The sequence below is a fragment of the Lagopus leucura genome, unplaced genomic scaffold, assembly GCF_019238085.1.
Source record: "Lagopus leucura isolate 7727_CA_CO unplaced genomic scaffold, USGS_WTPT01 Super-Scaffold_100002, whole genome shotgun sequence".
NCBI classification, from domain to species: Eukaryota; Metazoa; Chordata; class Aves; order Galliformes; family Phasianidae; genus Lagopus; species Lagopus leucura.
The window spans coordinates 22,009,962-22,027,364 of NW_024962263.1; the positions used below are offsets into that span (position 1 = coordinate 22,009,962).

General features: G+C 41.0%; 1 protein-coding gene across 1 annotated transcript in view; it reads left to right on the plus strand.

Moving 5' to 3' along the window:
* The first annotated feature begins 612 nt into the window (after positions 1-612).
* LOC122179361 (death associated protein) overlaps positions 613-17,403 on the plus strand; it is a 39,828-nt gene continuing 23,037 nt past the window's right edge. Inside the window, exons 1-2 of the mRNA XM_042870179.1 lie at positions 613-752; positions 7,704-7,800. Coding sequence (XP_042726113.1) covers positions 698-752; positions 7,704-7,800 — 152 coding nt within the window. The 5' untranslated portion in view covers positions 613-697. The remainder of the gene's footprint in view (positions 753-7,703; positions 7,801-17,403) is intronic.

Genomic DNA, 17,403 nt, shown 5'->3' on the forward strand with positions numbered 1-17,403 from the left:
AGGACAAGACGGAGTGTCCTTCAGTTGTGCAAAAGGAGACTGAAGTTGGGTATTAGGAAAAAAAATCTCGGATAGCATGGTGTGGCAATGGCACAAGGAGATGGAGTCACTCCCCCTGCAGGTGTTCAAGATATGTGTAGATGTGGCTCTGAGGGACATGGTTAGGCGCATGGGCGGTGGGTTGATGGATTGCCTGGATGACCTTAGTGGTCTTCTCCAAACTTAATGATTCTATGCTTCTGTTCCTTATCTCAGATTATGAAAGAGAACCAAACCAGCACAGAGCGTTTGCACTATGCTGGTAATGCAGTTGATTACTACAATTCTTAAAGGCAGCCTGTTGCTGGCACCAGTTGCATAGAACGCCTTCATACTGCTTAGGGGAGAAGAAAAAAAACAAAACAACAACGGGCCGACTTCAGCGCGGCGGTGGTTTGGCAACAAGCTCCATGCCGAGGTGCGGAACTTAAAACCGGGCTATACGCCGTGCTGCGGGTGGAAATCCAGGCTTCGCGCCACTTCTGTTCCGGGCCGCGCCCCGCGGCCACAGCAGACGGGGCGGACCCGCAGCCGCCCCCACCCTCTCTGGGCGCGTCCTGGCGGCGGCGGGCGGCCACGTTGACAGGGAGGGCGGCAGGCGGTGCTGGCTGCGGGAGAGGGGTGTGGGCGCGCTCGTGCGGGCGCTGTCAGGGTAAACATGTCTTCGCCTCCCAAAGAGAAAGCCGAGACCCGGGCCGGACACCCTCCTGCTGGTACTGCCGCCGGGTCCCGTCTCTCAGCTCTTTTTCTTATGGCCTTCGGGGAGGGCCTCGGGGAGGGCCGGGGCGGCGGCGGTGGAAGAACGGAGAGGCCCCGAGGGGCGCGCCGCGCCCGGCAATGGGGCAACACCCGCCTGGGGCTGGGCACAGGTGGCCTCTCCAGTGCCTCGGCCCAGTGGGTTCTCCGCGGCAGGGGTGGGGGGGTGGGAGGGAGGCGGCTGCTCGGCCCGCCGCGAAGGGCTCCGGCGCCACGTAGCCGCGTAGCGAAGTCCGCAAGCAGGAGGTTCAAGGCTGAACCTGTTGGCGCTCTGTGTTTGCCTATGGAGAAGGTCGCCAGCTTGCCGGCCTCCGGCCCCTGCTGTGCCCTAGGACGTGGAAGCGTGTGTGTGCCCTATCCAGGTCTCAGACAGCAGCTTGCCATCCCTCCCCGAGCCGTTCGCTGGCTTTCTGGCAGCTTTCCTTCCTCAGCGACAGAGGCTGCTGTTCCCCTATGCCTTCCTCTTATTCATTCTTGCCCAAAAAGCTCTTCTGCTTGCACATGCTTTCAGGCCTGGTTGCTGCTGCTTTTGACACTTTTGGGTTCTGACCTGGGTGCTCATCTGTGAGTGTGTGTTGTCCTTGAAAGGTGAAGAAGATCTGAGAGCAGCCCCAGGGCTGACAGAGGTGCCCTGCCTGCACGGGGGGGGGGAACAAGCAGCCTGAGATAATAACAGCATGCCCTGCCATCTGCATGGTCCTGCATGCCAAGTGGAAACACAAACCAGGAGCTCAGTTTGCTCCTTATGTCCTTTTTTTTTTTGTGTGTGTGTACAGTGATTCTGGTACTGCGTTAGTTTGAGGGGATTGAAGCCACGCAGTAGTGAGCTTTAGTTCTAGGGATGAGTAGGGAAGGAGGCAGAACAAGACACTGGCTGAGGCTGTTCTGGCAGTTTCCACCCAGTGCTGCTTGCTCAGTGCGGAGCAGTGGTGGGGCACAGGCTGAGCTGAGTCATAGCTTTGGTGTTGCATAGATCCGTCATCAGCCATGGACGGGAGCTCCTGTGTGCAGTGGGGGCCCATTTCTCATAGTGTTGTTCTTTCACACACTGCTCATTTTTCTTCTTGATCACAATATTTTTAAAACGCGAATTTCAGTCATTGCTCCACAGGCTTTTCTTACGTCTTCCAATGTTTCCTAGTGGAATAGTTTTTCAGGTGTTTCAGTCAAAAATGCTGAAATTCATCAGAGTTCACAGAATGATAGAAAGGTGTGGGGTGGAAGGAACCTTAAAGCTCATCCTGCCCTAGCTCCCTGCTGGGGGCACAGTTTATATCCACCAGATCAGGCTGTCCAGGGTCCCATCCAACCTGGCCTTGAACACCTCCATGGCTAGTTAGATCTCATGGTGAGCTCCTTCAGGCAACAGAAGCCATTGCTCTTGAAATTTGGTCTCCTTGAGGTGATGTAAATGAATGTTTGCTTCAGGATAAAAGAAATACGGAGATGTTAGATTGGTGCAACAAGAAGACACACCTAACCAATCAGCAAAAAGGGGAGAAAGGAAGAGTGGTAGACATTTCCAGCTAGCTGCCTTGTAGTTATACTTTTTTATATTGTTGCTTATTTGATGGTTTTGTTTCAAAGCCTGTGTTCTCAACCAATGGTTTGTTATTTAAAAAATCTCCATAGGCCTGCTTAAAAATGAACGATGCACAATGCAAAACCGTAATTGGAATACAACAGGTTTTCCTTGCTGTCAGAGTGTTTCAGTATTTTCTCCCTTTGTAAGATGTGCATCCACATATGAGCTGAAGGACTTGTTCAGCTGTTTACCGTTTAAGATCTTCAGCAACCCTGAGGGTGTCCTGTGAGTGTGCACCAATTCAGCTTTGGAAGGGGAATGCCAAGTCTGTCTATGAGATGAGGGAAACGGATGTTTTACAGAATCTTCGAGTCATCCCAGGAAGGGGATGGTTCTGAACTAATTGTCAGAGGAGAGTGCTTCTGATGTGTTGTCCTTTGAATGCTTTGAAAATCCACGATGAACATGCTGACTAATGGCAGTTTATATTTACTATGAAGGCTGAAGCTAGGTTTTAATCCTCTATCCCAAGCTGTTTTAGATCCTTGAATAATAATGTGATGCCATCTGTTTGCACAGAGGTTTTAATAAGTCAGGAATTCTTCAAAAATAAAAAATAAAAATGAAAGAATAACCTGTAGGCAGTTTGAATAGTGTTCTTAAATAGGCTAGTTCTTAGCCAAGCAAAGCTGTAAATATGAGAACTTCATTGACTAACAGCTTGAAAGCTGTGGGTTTGCTGCCTATGGTTGTATCTATAATCAATACCATTGAGTATGAATCACATGGATAAAAGTTAGGAAAGATTTGGATCATGAAATTGAAGCTGAATTGACAAACTGATTATATTTCATGTGCACTGAGAGCCCTCGCTGACTGCACGCAGTCTGTTAGCTTCCTCTCTGCATTGATCTTTTCCCATAGGTAAAACAAAAAAGACAAGAAAAACACTTGAAAAAAGAAAGGATAATGAAATAGAAACCTTAAGACCTCAGGTTGGTAACAGGGTATACAAAGTGGCTTTGAACTCCTTTCTGAAACTTAATAAAGCTTAAGTTGAGGCCCTCATATATATCTGTCAGTAAGATCAATGTGTCTGTAATACAATGCTGTGTAGGTTTGTATGGCTTGCAGCAGCTGAAAAAAGGGTGTAATTACGCTTTTAGCTGTTCATTTCTTCCAGTAACTACTCTGGATGAGTAAAGCAAGGTGATTGTGGTAATAGTTTATTTATGAAGCTTTACAGTGGATTCATGAAAATAGTGATGTGCTTTAGTTCGGCAGTAGAACAAATAGCTCTAAGTCAGGATTTCTATGAAATGAGGGCATACAATAACTCTTACTTCCACTGTTTTGTCAGATGCTAATGTTTGTTCCCTTAAGCATGCAAAAGGGCTTGTTTAAGGTTTCTCTTGGTCTTGGGTTTTCATACATCTTACAGTAACAGCTTCCATTATACTTGATGTGGTTCATGAGAAACAAATTACTAGTATTTAGCGCTACACTCAAGGTGAACAGGAAGGAGCTGAAGATCTTGGCTAAGCTGTTGATTTCTAGAGGCTCTGAATGGGATTATTTCACCTGAACCAGAAGGTGTGCCCAGGGAGGGCTGCCCTAGGCCATGAAGCTACACTCTGCCTGTCTGAATGAGCTGTGGTCAGAGCAGTCATTCAGTTGCAATGTTTCTGCAGGTGCCTGGTGCTTTCTGTTCTGGTGTGATTTATTTTGGAAGTCGGGAGTGCGGCAGTGGGAGGGAAGGTTAAATAAGAATGCTTACTGATTCCAGGTCACCTTGAATATGAAGCAGGTTGCTTAGTGCATTTCTGGGAGTAGCTGTACCCATAAGAAGAACGCAGGCTTCATTCATAGGATAAACAAGGCAGTCCTGTCTGCAGCTCAGAGCAAACCAACTAATAACTAAAAACTCTCTCTTATCCAGTAACTGGACAAACAGACCTTTCTGCTGTTGTTCCCAGAGTTTGCTGGGAGGTGAGCCCCTCTTCATTTCACGCTGTGGAAGATGATGGTACCTCATCAGCTCGACAGCAGCCATTCCCTAGTCCCCTGCCCTCACAGGGCCCAATGCCAGCAGCACTGCAGACTGAGGTTTGCAGAATTACCCGTCTCAGTACGGGAAGTGTTTTGTTCCTGATCCCAGGGCAATTGCTGGTACCTTCCTGTTTGGGGCATGTATTCTTAGCAATGTTCTGGAAGGTGGTTTCTCAGTTATTTAAGTCCTTTTTCTGGTCTATGAAGAATCTGAGCTCATATTCTCTTAAGAATAGTTTTTAACTGACAAAATCATTGTAGAAAGTGTTTGACCAGCCATTGTATTAAAGTCTAGGCAAGTAGGAAATAGAATGAATCCTCTTAATCCAAGAAAATCTCCCAAATGGAGTATTTTTCCTTCAAGTTGGGGCATATAATCATTTCTTCTCTGTTCACACTGCTGTGTTGCTGGGTTGAAATCTTTTGAAAAGGGAGATGAATTGTGGTGTGAAGATATTCTTTCTCAAGTCTTTTGAAACTAGTTTAGGCATTACTGTGTTGTATCATGGCTGGCATAGATGTAGCTCAGCTGTATGTACAGGAGGCTGGGGTCAGTGTTTCACTTTTGCTTTCAGAAATTCAAATTATAACTACCTGCAGAAGGATCTGAATATGTTAGCTGTATATCCTTGCCAATGTCAGCTAAAAGAAAACAAGTGGCTGCCAGACTGATGATATATAATGGAAGAGGAGAGGTGTTTTAGACCAGCTAAATCCTTGGGTATTGTTTCACCTGGTTCTCTATTAGATGGTGAAAAGTTGCAGTGTGGGAACATTGTCCAGAAATGCTGTTTGTGACCTGGCAAATGGGTGATAGTATCCTCTACAAAAAAGAATTTGAAATGGAGTTAAGAGGGTCTGATTATGCAGTGAGACTAGGTTTAAAAGTTACTGTTAAAAAATAATGGAGATAAAGCAAAATGCTGCAAGTAAGGATTTTAGGCTTTCAGAAATGCCGTGGTGTCAGCAATTTAGCTGGTGGGTCTTGCGCTTATTCTAGCTTGTAGACTTTGATTAACTAAGTTAAATCAAGATGTTAGAGCAAGATAATGCTTGGTAACACTCAGTGTTTACTTTTATGAGTAGACTTGAGTTTGTAAGGAGATTGCATCTAGAAAAAATCCAGAGGATTTTTTATTTCTGTTCCATATTTAACACTATGTGTATTTGTTACCTAATCTTTCTGTCTCACATGTTAAAATATTTTAGTTTTATTCTGGAGACAGCACAAAAATGGTGAATATGCTGTGTATTTTGTTATTTCATTATAATGGACATAGTTTTGAAGGTTTGTAAAAAGTACTTTCTTCTTTAATTTTCTGTTGGTTGCTAGTCTTTAATATCATTTATCAAATCAAAGTCTTTCAAATATTACATGAAACTTAGAGATCTATTTAACAAATCTGAGGACCTAACATGCACATTTTCTTGGGGGTGGTTACTCTCTTTGCCTTCCCCAGAGTAGGCTGTAAAACTTAAACGCAGCAGTGTGTTTCATTGCTGCTCTGAAGATCTAAGTCAAGAGCTTGCCCTGTTCCTAGTCTTCAGAGATTTGCACTGAGCCTTAGTCTCTGTGAGGTGGGTAGCAAGGGGCTTCAGAAGTCCCAGCCTGCCCTAGCCATGGCAGCAAGCTGCTTCAGTTCCCTTCAAGTCACCCACACATGTGCCCTGGCACTGCTCGCACGGTGTGCCATCTCTGAAGCTGCCTATGGACCTTCCACTTGTGTAAACAAGGAGCACAAACTAGCCTCTCCGTAGATTTTTGTTGTTGTTGTTGTTGTTGTTGTTGTTGACTGCTGTAGTGCTTTTCTGATGTGGTTACTGATTGGAATGGAACTCTTCCAGTTTGTTGTGATGCATCCTCTTATGTCCAAGCAAAGATACAGGTTGGGCAGAGAATGGCTTGAGAGCAACCCTGTGGAGAAGGATTGGGGCTGTCAGTTGATGAAAGGTTCAGCATGAGCCAGCACTGTGCGCTTGCAGCCCAGAAGGCCAACTGTATCCTGGGTTACATCAAGGGAGGTGTGACCAGCAGGTCAGGGGAGGCGATTCTGCCCTTTTGCTCTGCTCTCATCAGACACCACCTGGAGTACTGTGTCCAGTTCTGGAGACACCAGCGCAAGAAGGACATGGAGCTGCTGGAGTAGTTCCAGAGAAGGGCCACAAAGCTGATCAGAGGTGCTGTCGCACCTCCCCTGCAGGGATGGGCTGGGAGAGCTGGGGCTCTTCAGAAGAGAAGGCCCTGAGAGACCTTACAGGGGCTTTCCAGTTCCTGAAGGGAACTATAGGAAAGCTGAGGAGAGATTTTTTGTAAGAGCACGTAGCAAAAGGATGAGGGGAAATGATTTTAAACTGGAAGAGGGTAGATTTATACTAGATATCAGGAAGAAATTCTTTACTGTGAGGGTAGTGAGTCACTGGAACAGGTTGCCCAGTGAGGTAGTGGATGCCCCCTCCCTGGAAGTACTCAAGGCCTGAATGGGGCTTTGAGCAACCTGGTCTAGAGGGAAGTGTCCCTGCCTATAGCAGGAGGTTGGGAGCTAGATGATCTCAAAGGTTCCTTCCAACCTACAGTATTAAAACAGAAAGTCCATCAGAAGAACCCAGCCTGTTGCTCTCCTTAGTTGCTGTAGTGTTACAGTCTGGATTTAGATCTTATTTCATATTTCACATGGTAGGAGAGGATGTGAATGTAACTGGATTTGCTTTCACTTCTCGATCCGTATTTCAAAAGGATGCATTTCATGATTATGTCATTTCTAAAACATGGCAAGGATTTGAAATGTGGTAATGATGGTCTTACAAAGTAAAAAGCTCTATTTTTAATGCAAATTGAGTCTTCCTAAAACTTGCTTTTTACTATACTGTTTATGATATTTTAATAAATATTACCACTATAATATTTGTGTTGTGTTTCTCACTTAAAGTGACAAATGAGGTTCTTCTGCCCATCTTGTTTTGTGGGAGCATTTAAAGTTTGTGGCCTTTTGGATACTATTATGCAAGCCATTGCCTCAATTTCTTCTGAGTACTACAAGTTAAGAGGTAGGAGAAGAGTTAAAACAGACTTGAATATTCTGAAACAGTCTTGGAAGCAGGTGGTGAAATGAAATGCGCTTCTCAGGATGAGCAAAGATGGCATGATGTGAATGAGAATGACAGATGTAGAAGTAGATGTTTCTCAGATTTGCTGCTATTAAAGAGTTTGGGCCCCTTTTTCAGACAGTGGTTGTTATGTTACTCTGCAAAATACTGTGTGTGGAGAGGTCATCAATAAAGCATTTGTACTTGTGCTGATTTAAGTGAGGTTTTGTCTTTCTCATTTCTGTTCCAGTTAAAGCGGGTGGGATGCGGATTGTGCAGAAACACCCACACAGTTCTGATACCAAAGAAGAAAAAGATAAGGATGACCAAGACTGGGAAACCAGCAGGTGAGTGTTCTGGTTTTGTGAATAAGCTGAGCTAATTTCCATTGCCTTGAACGTTATCAGCAGTTTGTTTTACTTGTAGATAGCAAAGCAATGGTACAGTTGTTTTTGTATTATAAAATTGATTTTAAGCAAGCAAGTTATGTGCTCTGTGAAGGGAATTGGAAATTCTGGCATTTTTTCCACACTGAGCCTCCATTAAATGAGCAGGTAAGAGAAGGTTAGAGGGAAATAAAACACAGCAGTTTAAGTAAGATATCATCTTTCCTAAAAGTCTCTGAACATCATTTCAGGCTGTGCAGAAACAGAAGCTGGGCACATTTGGACGCAAGCTTTAGTTGTCAGTCTCCATATGAGATTGTCTTGCTGTGTGCTAGTGGAGTCCTTTTGCTGTTCAATTTTTACTTCTTTCTCTGTAAAGCATTTGGCAATATGGTGTCAAGGCAAGTAAGAATGAAGTTATTAACATGAGCCACTTTAGGTGGGCGTTCTGCTGTTTTCGTGGTGGAGGATACCAAGACAGACAGCTGTTATGTGATAAATCTGCTTAAAATGCTAAGTGACTGCTGTGTAGAAATGAAAGCAGGAGAGGTTCAGTGAACTAAGCTGTATGTTCAGAATATTCATACAAATGCTTCCTAATTTTTTTGCTGCTTTCTTTGGCTTGCTCTTTTTTTGTTTTTTGTAGCCAGCACTGTATTTACCTAGAACTCTTACGTACTAGTTATAATTGCATTGCTTTGTCCTTACAATTTGCTCGTAGTAAAAAATAAAATGAGAGTGCTATTCTTGTACTTTAGTGAGACTGACTTAAGTAATGTTTATTTAACATCTAAAACAATGCTAAGAAAAAATAAGCCTTGCAAAAGTGTCTGAATAAAAACTGACTACTGTTGGAAAACTGTTCCGAGTCACACTTTGCATTGGAAAGAAGCAGTGCTCTTATGAGGAGAGTGATTTTAACTGATGTATTCAAATGAAAGGGTGGAAAACTAAAGTTTCTGCTATTTCTTTTCTAACCAAATTAGTCACCTTGTTCTTCTTTTTAATGGAGCATAAGTTGGAGCAGAGTCTGTATTGCAGTTAAATTTTGTCCAAAGGAAGGAATCACGTTTTGTGGCTAATTTAAACTTTGCTTGGGCTTACATGCTTTTGTTTATCCTGTGTGTTATACCTGCTGTTTCTTCTATTTCCTTGGCATGCCAGCATCACAGTGTAGAAATCTCAATAGGGTCCAAATGACACGGCTTTTATTACTTATTCACTGATCTAAACCTCTGGTATAGTTTAGTTATCTGCTTTATTTGTTTCTTTATACAGGATTGTCATTTTCCCCTGTGAGTCAAATAGTGTAGGGAGAAGTTTAAGTTTTACCTTGGTATTTGTGGCTATGTCTGCTTCAGCAAGTATCATGGCATGATAGGAGAAAATCTGTAGGTGGAAACATTGCTGAAGTCTTAATGTTCACACTGTGTGTGCGTTCTGGAGACTAGATTGTTTGGTACTTTAGACTGAATGACCAATAAAAGCTGGCATGTGTTAGGTGTGTCCTTGAAGTAAATATTCCAGTTTAGTTTTGTCTGTGAAGAGTCCAAGTTGGGCGCCCGTAGATAATCCACAATGCGAAGAAAAGTAGAATGATTAGCGGGTTGGGAGGGCAGATCACCTCCTGATCTTAGTTAAGATGCTAACGTTGATTACGTTAATATTGTAAAGCAGATGCAGGATCAATTTTTACTCTTAAAGAAGAGTAGAAAGTGTGATATCTTCTGTACCTACTTCATTAACTCGAATTTAGTTAGCCGTTGCACCTCATGAAATCCATTGCCTTAGCAACTTGATCAATTTATTGTCAAAATATGCACTTAGAGCCTGCTCTTTGCTTTGCTTTTGTTTTAGACCATCTGTTATCTGTCTTTCAGGCTCTTGTGCATACTTATTCTTGAACATGTTTTTTAATACAAATAACATTGGTTGGAATTTCTTTTAAGTCTTCCTGTGAAGGAAAGTGGCAGGATGATTATAAGGAGCATACCTAGGTGGAAACCAGCATGGATTATAGCATTTTAAGTTTCCTAGCGGAACTGGGAAACCTCTCTCTAAGAGGGTAAAGAGTTTAATGTGCCTATTTTAGGTTCCTGCAGGAATACATCTGCAGCTGATGGCTGTACATTCTGTAAATGTGAGCAAGAGGTTATTTAACTATAGACAGGATAAGCAAGTTCCACAGGTCGTAGTACATAAAGCTGTCAGAATTAAATGAACGTGCCTTGCAGCATAACTGCTTTCCTTCTGGAAGGTGCGGTCCTTAATTCTGTGCCTCTGCATCCGGTGGTCCGTTGTGACCTTCCAAAATGTTTGTATTTCTAATGCCAATGGAGAGAGGTTTATCAGCTGTGGTAGAAGAAGCCACTAATGTTCTGTTGTGGTTGCTCTGGCATCCGTATCGTTTTTGTCAAGAGACGTGAAAGTGTTTCTTCACTAAAAAGATGTTTTTAACTTTCTATTGTTAAATTTTCAGTCCTTGCCATTTTAAGACAGCCATTTTAAGGCAGTATTGTTGATATGATGCAATCTCTACTCCGTGTTGCATTCAGAGTCAAAAAAAAAAAAAAACAAAGCACAAAAAACAAACATGTTGAAGCAGTTCTTAGCAGGTGTTACCAGCAGCTCACAATGATGTAAGAGAAAATAATAAAACAAAGAATAATAGTGTGTATGCTCACAGGGAGGCTACAGTGATCTTAGCAGTTATTTTAATCTCATTGTAGGTTTACTTAGGACAGACTAGTGGAACTGGCAGTAAGTTGTGGCAGGGGATTTCAAGTTCTCTTAGAATACCCTGGGAGCTTTTGAGAATGTGCCCTTTCCAAGACTGCACATCAGCATGGAAGTCTAAATGGTTGTTTAACAAAAATAAAACCAAAAATACATTGAGCTAGAGTTTGTAGAAGTGCTTGTGGCTTTGCAGAGGTTAACATTGTTTTTGTAGTGTGCTTGAAGGATAAGGCATTAGGTTAGTATTTCTAGAGTTAGTGTAAATGAAGCTGATAGAGGTAACTGAGGTAATTAATGGTACAGTGACAAAACTACCTATAGAATGACATTCACCAGGTGTATTTTTGATATTTCTTTTACTTAGTTCAATACCTTGCATTCCAATTACTGTAATTTAGTTTCCAAAATATTTTATTCAGTCCTGCTTCCTACAGTAACAGTAGGAAGCATTCATATTTATTATTTTGGACTTAAATTCACAGTTAGGAGGACAGCTTCTTAAGTGCTACATTCTTCTCTTTTATGTAAGTGATATTTTTCTTAACACATTTTCCCACCCCATTTTTCATCTTCTGTCTTAATCTTTCGCACAGAGCATTTATGATTAACAGATGCTCAAGCCTAATAAAGTTGAGCTGCGCATAATTTAATTACATAAACAAAAGTAGTATTAGCAGTTTTCAAGCAACTGTTTCTGGAGAATAACTTTTCCTGATGACCAGTCATGCAGAGAAGTAACAAGATAACGCTGTGACCTGTGTTGAACCTTATCAAATGCATATATTGTTACAGATTTAGCTGTAACTACCTGCCAACAGTTTATGGGTGGCTTTGTGAGGGGGCCCACGAACCCATGAGCTGGGAAAAGGGAAAGGGGGAAAAGGTTAGGAAGATGGGCCTAAAAACAAAACAGTGGCAGTGATCTGAGGAGAAACAAACTCATTTACTAGAGAAGATAAAAGGAATGCAAGATAACACACTGTAACACACTATAATTGGAATTGAAGCTAATAAATAAAATGAGTGTCCAAAAACCAAAGGCTTTACTCTAGTGCTGAAGGTGAGATGTTCAGCCAGAATGAGCAGAAAGGTGAAAAAGAAGGACCTCTCATGATGTGCAAATAGTTCTGTCTTTCCATCTGAGCAGAAAATGGAAACAGAACATGTAAAGTCCACTGGAGCATGTAGTATGTAGTTCTTCTCTTCTGAGAACCGGGAACCTGGAACTATGGACAATGCACAGAACTAGAGCGTTAACTCTTTAACTCCCAGTGCACTGCATGATGTTATGATGTGAAATACCAATAACAAAAAACCATAAAACAATGACACTATCTAAAATAGTGTATGTAATACTGATTTTTAAATGCAGAACTTCTGTAAAGCAGGAAAAGTGTTTGTGAATATCTTTAAGTGAAAACATCAGTATGTGAATAGAAAGGAAGAGAAGCTAGACAAGATTATTGATGATACATTCTCATGCAGGAAGATGCTTCCAGTATTCCTCAATGCTTGAAAGTGTAAGTCGATAAAACCATCAAAGTGCTTCTTATTTTGTTGTATAGGTAACTCTTTTTGTATTCCAAGTATTCTGTGCATGTTGAAAAGAACTAAGAAAAGATCTGATATTCCACCCCTCAAAGTGAATAGTAGATATACCATCCGCCTCAGTGAGAACCTTGTTCAGTCTCAAAGAAACATATGTTGTCTTAAGAAATTCACTGGAATGCTGAGTTGATTTGTCAGCCAAGCTGGTGTAAGAAGAAGTTTGTAAAAGAATGAGTCTGTGTGATATATTCATATGTATTCTGTGTGGTGAAGGAAGTGAGAAAGCTTAGTCATATGTGAGAGTAAAATGAATGTGAAGGGAAGTAGTATCTGGAGTGACAGAGTTCATGTAGCATGACATTCTGTGTCTGTACAAAATGTAAGATCTAAGATAATAGCTTCAGCAGTTATTTTGCATTGTATTTTTCTCTTGGTATCCTAATGCAGTGCATGCGATAAAGGTCCCTGTGCTAGCTTGAAGGTAGAAAATAGCGCTGAAAGAGGGTGTTACGTGGGTGTTATAATGCATAAAAATCTCCAAATCCAAACAGTATAATCGAATGATTTTCGTTATGCCAACTAAGCCCAAATTGTTATTACTTAAGTATTCAGCAACTCTGAGATCCTTTCTAAAGCTAACAATCTGAATTCCTATTAGAAAAAGCTGCCAAAGAACCAGATGCTACTCATTTATTTAGAATCAAAAACCTGTGTTTGAAGTGAAGCCACCATGAGCTAAAAATGAGTAGGAGGTGTGTGAGATTGATACCACGTGTGCCTAGAGGGGATCTAGTTTTCTCAAGTAGCACCTTCATTTCCCTTGTTGTTGTTGTTGTTGTTGTTGTTGTTGTTGTTGTTGTTGTTGTTGTTGTTGTTGTTTTCAGCCTCAACTGTGTTAGGGTCTGAAGCAGCTTAGTATGAAACTAAACTGTAGAATTATCTTTTTTTTGAATTGTCTTTGGGACAAACAGGAAGGGATTTCATGCAGCTGGTCCCAGACCCTTGTGGTAGAAATTAGAGACACGTGAAAAACAAAGACAACACTAAAACATTTGTTACGTTATTATCAGAGTTTTATTTAGTCTGCTGTAGCGGTTGGGAGAGCTGTTCCATTGTAGCAGATTACTTGCTTAGAAAGCATTCAGTGCAGTAGATTTGCTGCCCTCTGATTTATTGTAACATTTCAGTGATTGCAGCTTGGTTGAAGGCATCCTGTTAAATAAACTGCAATTAGCAAAAAAAAAAAAAAAAAAAAAAAAAAAAACCAACTTCAGCAAGAGTTGCACAAATCTCAGTTCTGATGGGTTTGGGTTTCTCTGGGACTTCCTGGGAATTCCTTAGAATGTGTTTAACACTGTGTATGTATAGGGCTGGGGCTGCTAATGCATTCATGTAGGAGCTGCTTTTCTTGCTGCAGCATACAACGAAATGCCAGGGTTTACATGCTGGGAGTTTTCTTTAACATGAAATAGGATATAATTTTTTTTTCCTTCTTAGACTTCTTTAGCTTTAATTACCAAGGATTGCTTCCTGGAGATCAGTTTTGGCATAGCAATATTTGGTTTAGTACATTAAATCTCCTATTTAGATTTGCTTCCATTACCTTTAATCTGCAGCATAAATTTTGTAATTCAGTGTTCTTCAGGCTACAGTCACCTGCATAAGTGCAAACTGAGCTTCTGTAGCAGATAAGAGTGAAAATAGTCATTGAAGCAAAGAGAAGAAGGACTTGATTGACATGTTATTTCCTTTTTTTTTTTTTTTGTTTTAAGATATGAGTTGCACTGTTAGTTGATGATTCATGATCTGCCAAATCCAACTTGGCTTAAAAAGCAAAAAAAAAAAAATCCAATACTATGTTTTAGCTTTCAAAATATGTAAAGGGAAGGAAATGTAAGAGCGGCTGGAGCAAAAAAGGGTACCTCGAGTCTGGCATGGATTTTGTACAGATCTTTATCTTTTTCTCTCCCAGGTGAAGAGTGAGGAAAGCAACCTGGTAAATACAGATTAAAGACTTAGTTACATGTTAGTCTAACAAGCATAGTCTTTGCAAATAAATCCTGCGGTGAAACTGGTCAGTTTATTGTGAATAAAAGGATGTTTCTGATTTAGAAGCTTTATTTGCTTCTGTTTATCCTTCATGTACTTTGTCTTTCTTAATGTAAATTATTGGAATAGATGAATAGCAATGTATACAAAGAAACCTGAAAATCTTTATGAAGAAAACAGTGCTGTGATTCAGTGTCTGGTACTTGATGTTCATGACTTTTCCTACTCAGTAGTGAGCTTCTCTTTCCCCCTTACTGCACTCCTGGTGCGATAATTCCTATTTAGGATGCAAGTCTGTGGTCTATCTGCTGCTAAGCTGGGGGTTAGGGAAATGTTCTTCACCGGTGGGTGATTGGGGAAGAGATACTTGAAAGCACTTAAAAATTGATAGGTCAGGGTGCAGCAAGGTGATGGCACTTGGAACAGAAGATCAGACCAGTCACTTTCATGTTCCTTGCAATCTTAATTGTTCTGTAATACTACAAAATAAAAGTGATATCATAGAGATTATCAGTAAATCAGGTAGAGGGGAGATGTGAGATGCTTTTATTTTCTCTCTTTTGTAACGTAAGACTGGAATATCCAGTGAAAATACAAGGTAATAGAAGGAAATATTGAACATGTGGCCTTTCTTAGATGAGCCAGTGGCTCTCTGAACAATGGCTCTCTTGATTTGTGTGTGTAGAGAATTTTTTATGATCATATATCACAGCAGTGTGAAAATCTAATAAGGATTCCTTTAATTGCACTGTAGACTGTATTGCCTCACACACTGAAACGCTTCCGAGAGGCTGGCAGTCTGGCTGCTGTCTGAAATATTCATGTGGTTCTTGGCCATCTTTGCTAGATTCCTGTCTCTGGCATGATAGTAAGGTTGAGTTAGAAACTATGCTGCGAACAGAGTAAGACAACTGGTAAAATGCTTAAATCTCTCCTGTAGCAATAGCTCTGATACTGTTAGAAGCTTCGCCATGGAGCCCTGCTCATAAGCTAACACAGTTTAGTGCTAGCTGACAGATAAAATGAATCAAATGTAGGCTACAGCCAGAATGTGAATTAACCTCTTTCTCTTCCGCAAGCAAGGAAGTTGTTACCGATGTTATTGGAATAGAGTTTGAGCCCTGTGTTTACTCTCCAGGACAACAGGGGAGCTGGTCTAAGTCTTCTGAAATCACAAATTATAGAATGGTTTGGGTTAGAAGAGTCAAGGTTCAAGGATTGTCAGGTTCCAACACCCCTGCCACAGGCAAGGATGCTGGCCATTTGATCAAGTACAAAATGTAGTACAGATGATAATAGTAACCCTCCAAGTCTAGCTTATAACTTTCTTGAGGAGAAAAGCTTTGAGTCTTAGGACAGGGCAAAGCTGACTGTTTTCCTTCTCTCATGTTTCCGATGTGAATAATCCTTTTTCTCTGAGCCTGATGGTAAGTTAGAAACTGCAACAGCTGTGTTAATTTATGGTCTCATAACAGTAAACAAAAGCTGTATATATGCTTAGTTCTATCAGCAGCCTCTGAAAAACAATTGTCATGAGATACTGTTGGATTGCGTTCCCACATGTCTGGTCATTAAAGCATTACTTGCAATTGTTCTTCTGCCTCAAGGGCCATTTTATATTTTAGTCACAGGTATCTGCAGTAACTGCTGTTCTGTGTAATTTATTAACATGTTCCATGAAGGGCTAAGCCTCGTGTTAAGCACAGTAAGCTATCTTCAACTAGGCCTGGTGAAAGGAGATCCCTACCCTACAAGGCAGTCAGAATGATGTTATGGGTAGGCTGAGGTGCAGAGGTCCTAGTTCAGATTATTCTCTTCCTCTCTATATCTGGCTTTAAACTTAGGATCATTGCTCCCCAGTGCAGGGTTATCACTGCGGAGGTACAAATGTCTCTCCTTTGCTGCTGTGTGCTCCATAAGGGACCATGGGGAAGTTGAATCCAGTGCAGAGCTGTACAACTTATTTAGGAAATAAACTTCTCTATCTTCAATACAGCAGTGTTCAGTGCAGATCTCTGGTAGTTCTTCATTAAGTTCATGAACCAGATGCGGGTTTTTGGTTTTCATCGCCAAGTTGTGAATAGTTTTATTGTTAATTTAATAGTTTTATTGTATTTCTGGCACGCAGAAAGCATAGCTGCTGAACTTGAGATTCCTGTATAAAATGTCCTCTAAGAGCGCTTTGAGGAAGTTGTGACAATCTCTGATGTATGCTATGTCTGTTAAATAGAGAAAGATCAACTTTGCAAGATACTCTGAAACTTTCTGTCTAAGAGCATACGAACTGAGCTAAGGTTGATTATATCTACAAGGAGTACTTTAATTATGTTGTTTTCTAATAGGTGTGGAAAAATTTCAGGCAACTGGATAGCTTAAAATATTTTTAAATGACCAAGCAAAAAACTGTGTGATATCAGCACATTTGACTCAGAAACTTGATGTCATTGCAAGCAAGAACTTTGCAGGGTTTAAAAATCTTACAATAGCAGTACATAGATAGTATCATTTATCTGTCAGCTGACTTCTTAAAAATAAATAAATAAAAGCGCTTCCATCTGATGCAGGAAAAAGAAACTTCCTTATCAGATTCTTGTATAATTTGCTTGCTGTTGTATATCTGACACCTTTTCCTGAGGCGAGATGAGTTTGTGAATATGAGGGAATGCTGGCTGATACTGAATTAAAAAGAAGAAATCTTCAAGGCTAATTTTGTTGGCATTTCCTTTTGGGTTTTTTTTTTTTTTTTTCTTCCTTTCTCCTTTAGATATGTAAAGACTTCTGTCCTTGAATGTCCTCTGTTTCTGGTAGCTAAAGAGACCCTGCCCTCACAGTGTTACTTTGGTTATTGTTCTTTTCCATTGCAGCTCCTTTGTAGACCTCATTTGCAAAAGAGATGAGGGCATGGACAGATGAAGAATCTGAGGATAAGCAGTGAAGTATAGAGGATACTGTGTTTATTAAATATCAGTTCCTCAGAGTATACTGTCATCCTCGTTTAGCAGAAGAATGTAAGAGGGGTTCAATATTCAATATGTGTTCTTATACCTTATTAGCTGCTACATTAGTGAATGATAGAAATACTTATGTCAAGATCTTGTGTTTTCTTCTTTAGGGAAGGAGGGAAGTCTTCATTCTGTGTACTGACAGAGGATAAGGTAGAGGTTTGCTGTGTTCATAGTAAGAATGACAGGAGGAACAGAATCACCTAGCAAGCAGGAAGAGGCTATTGCA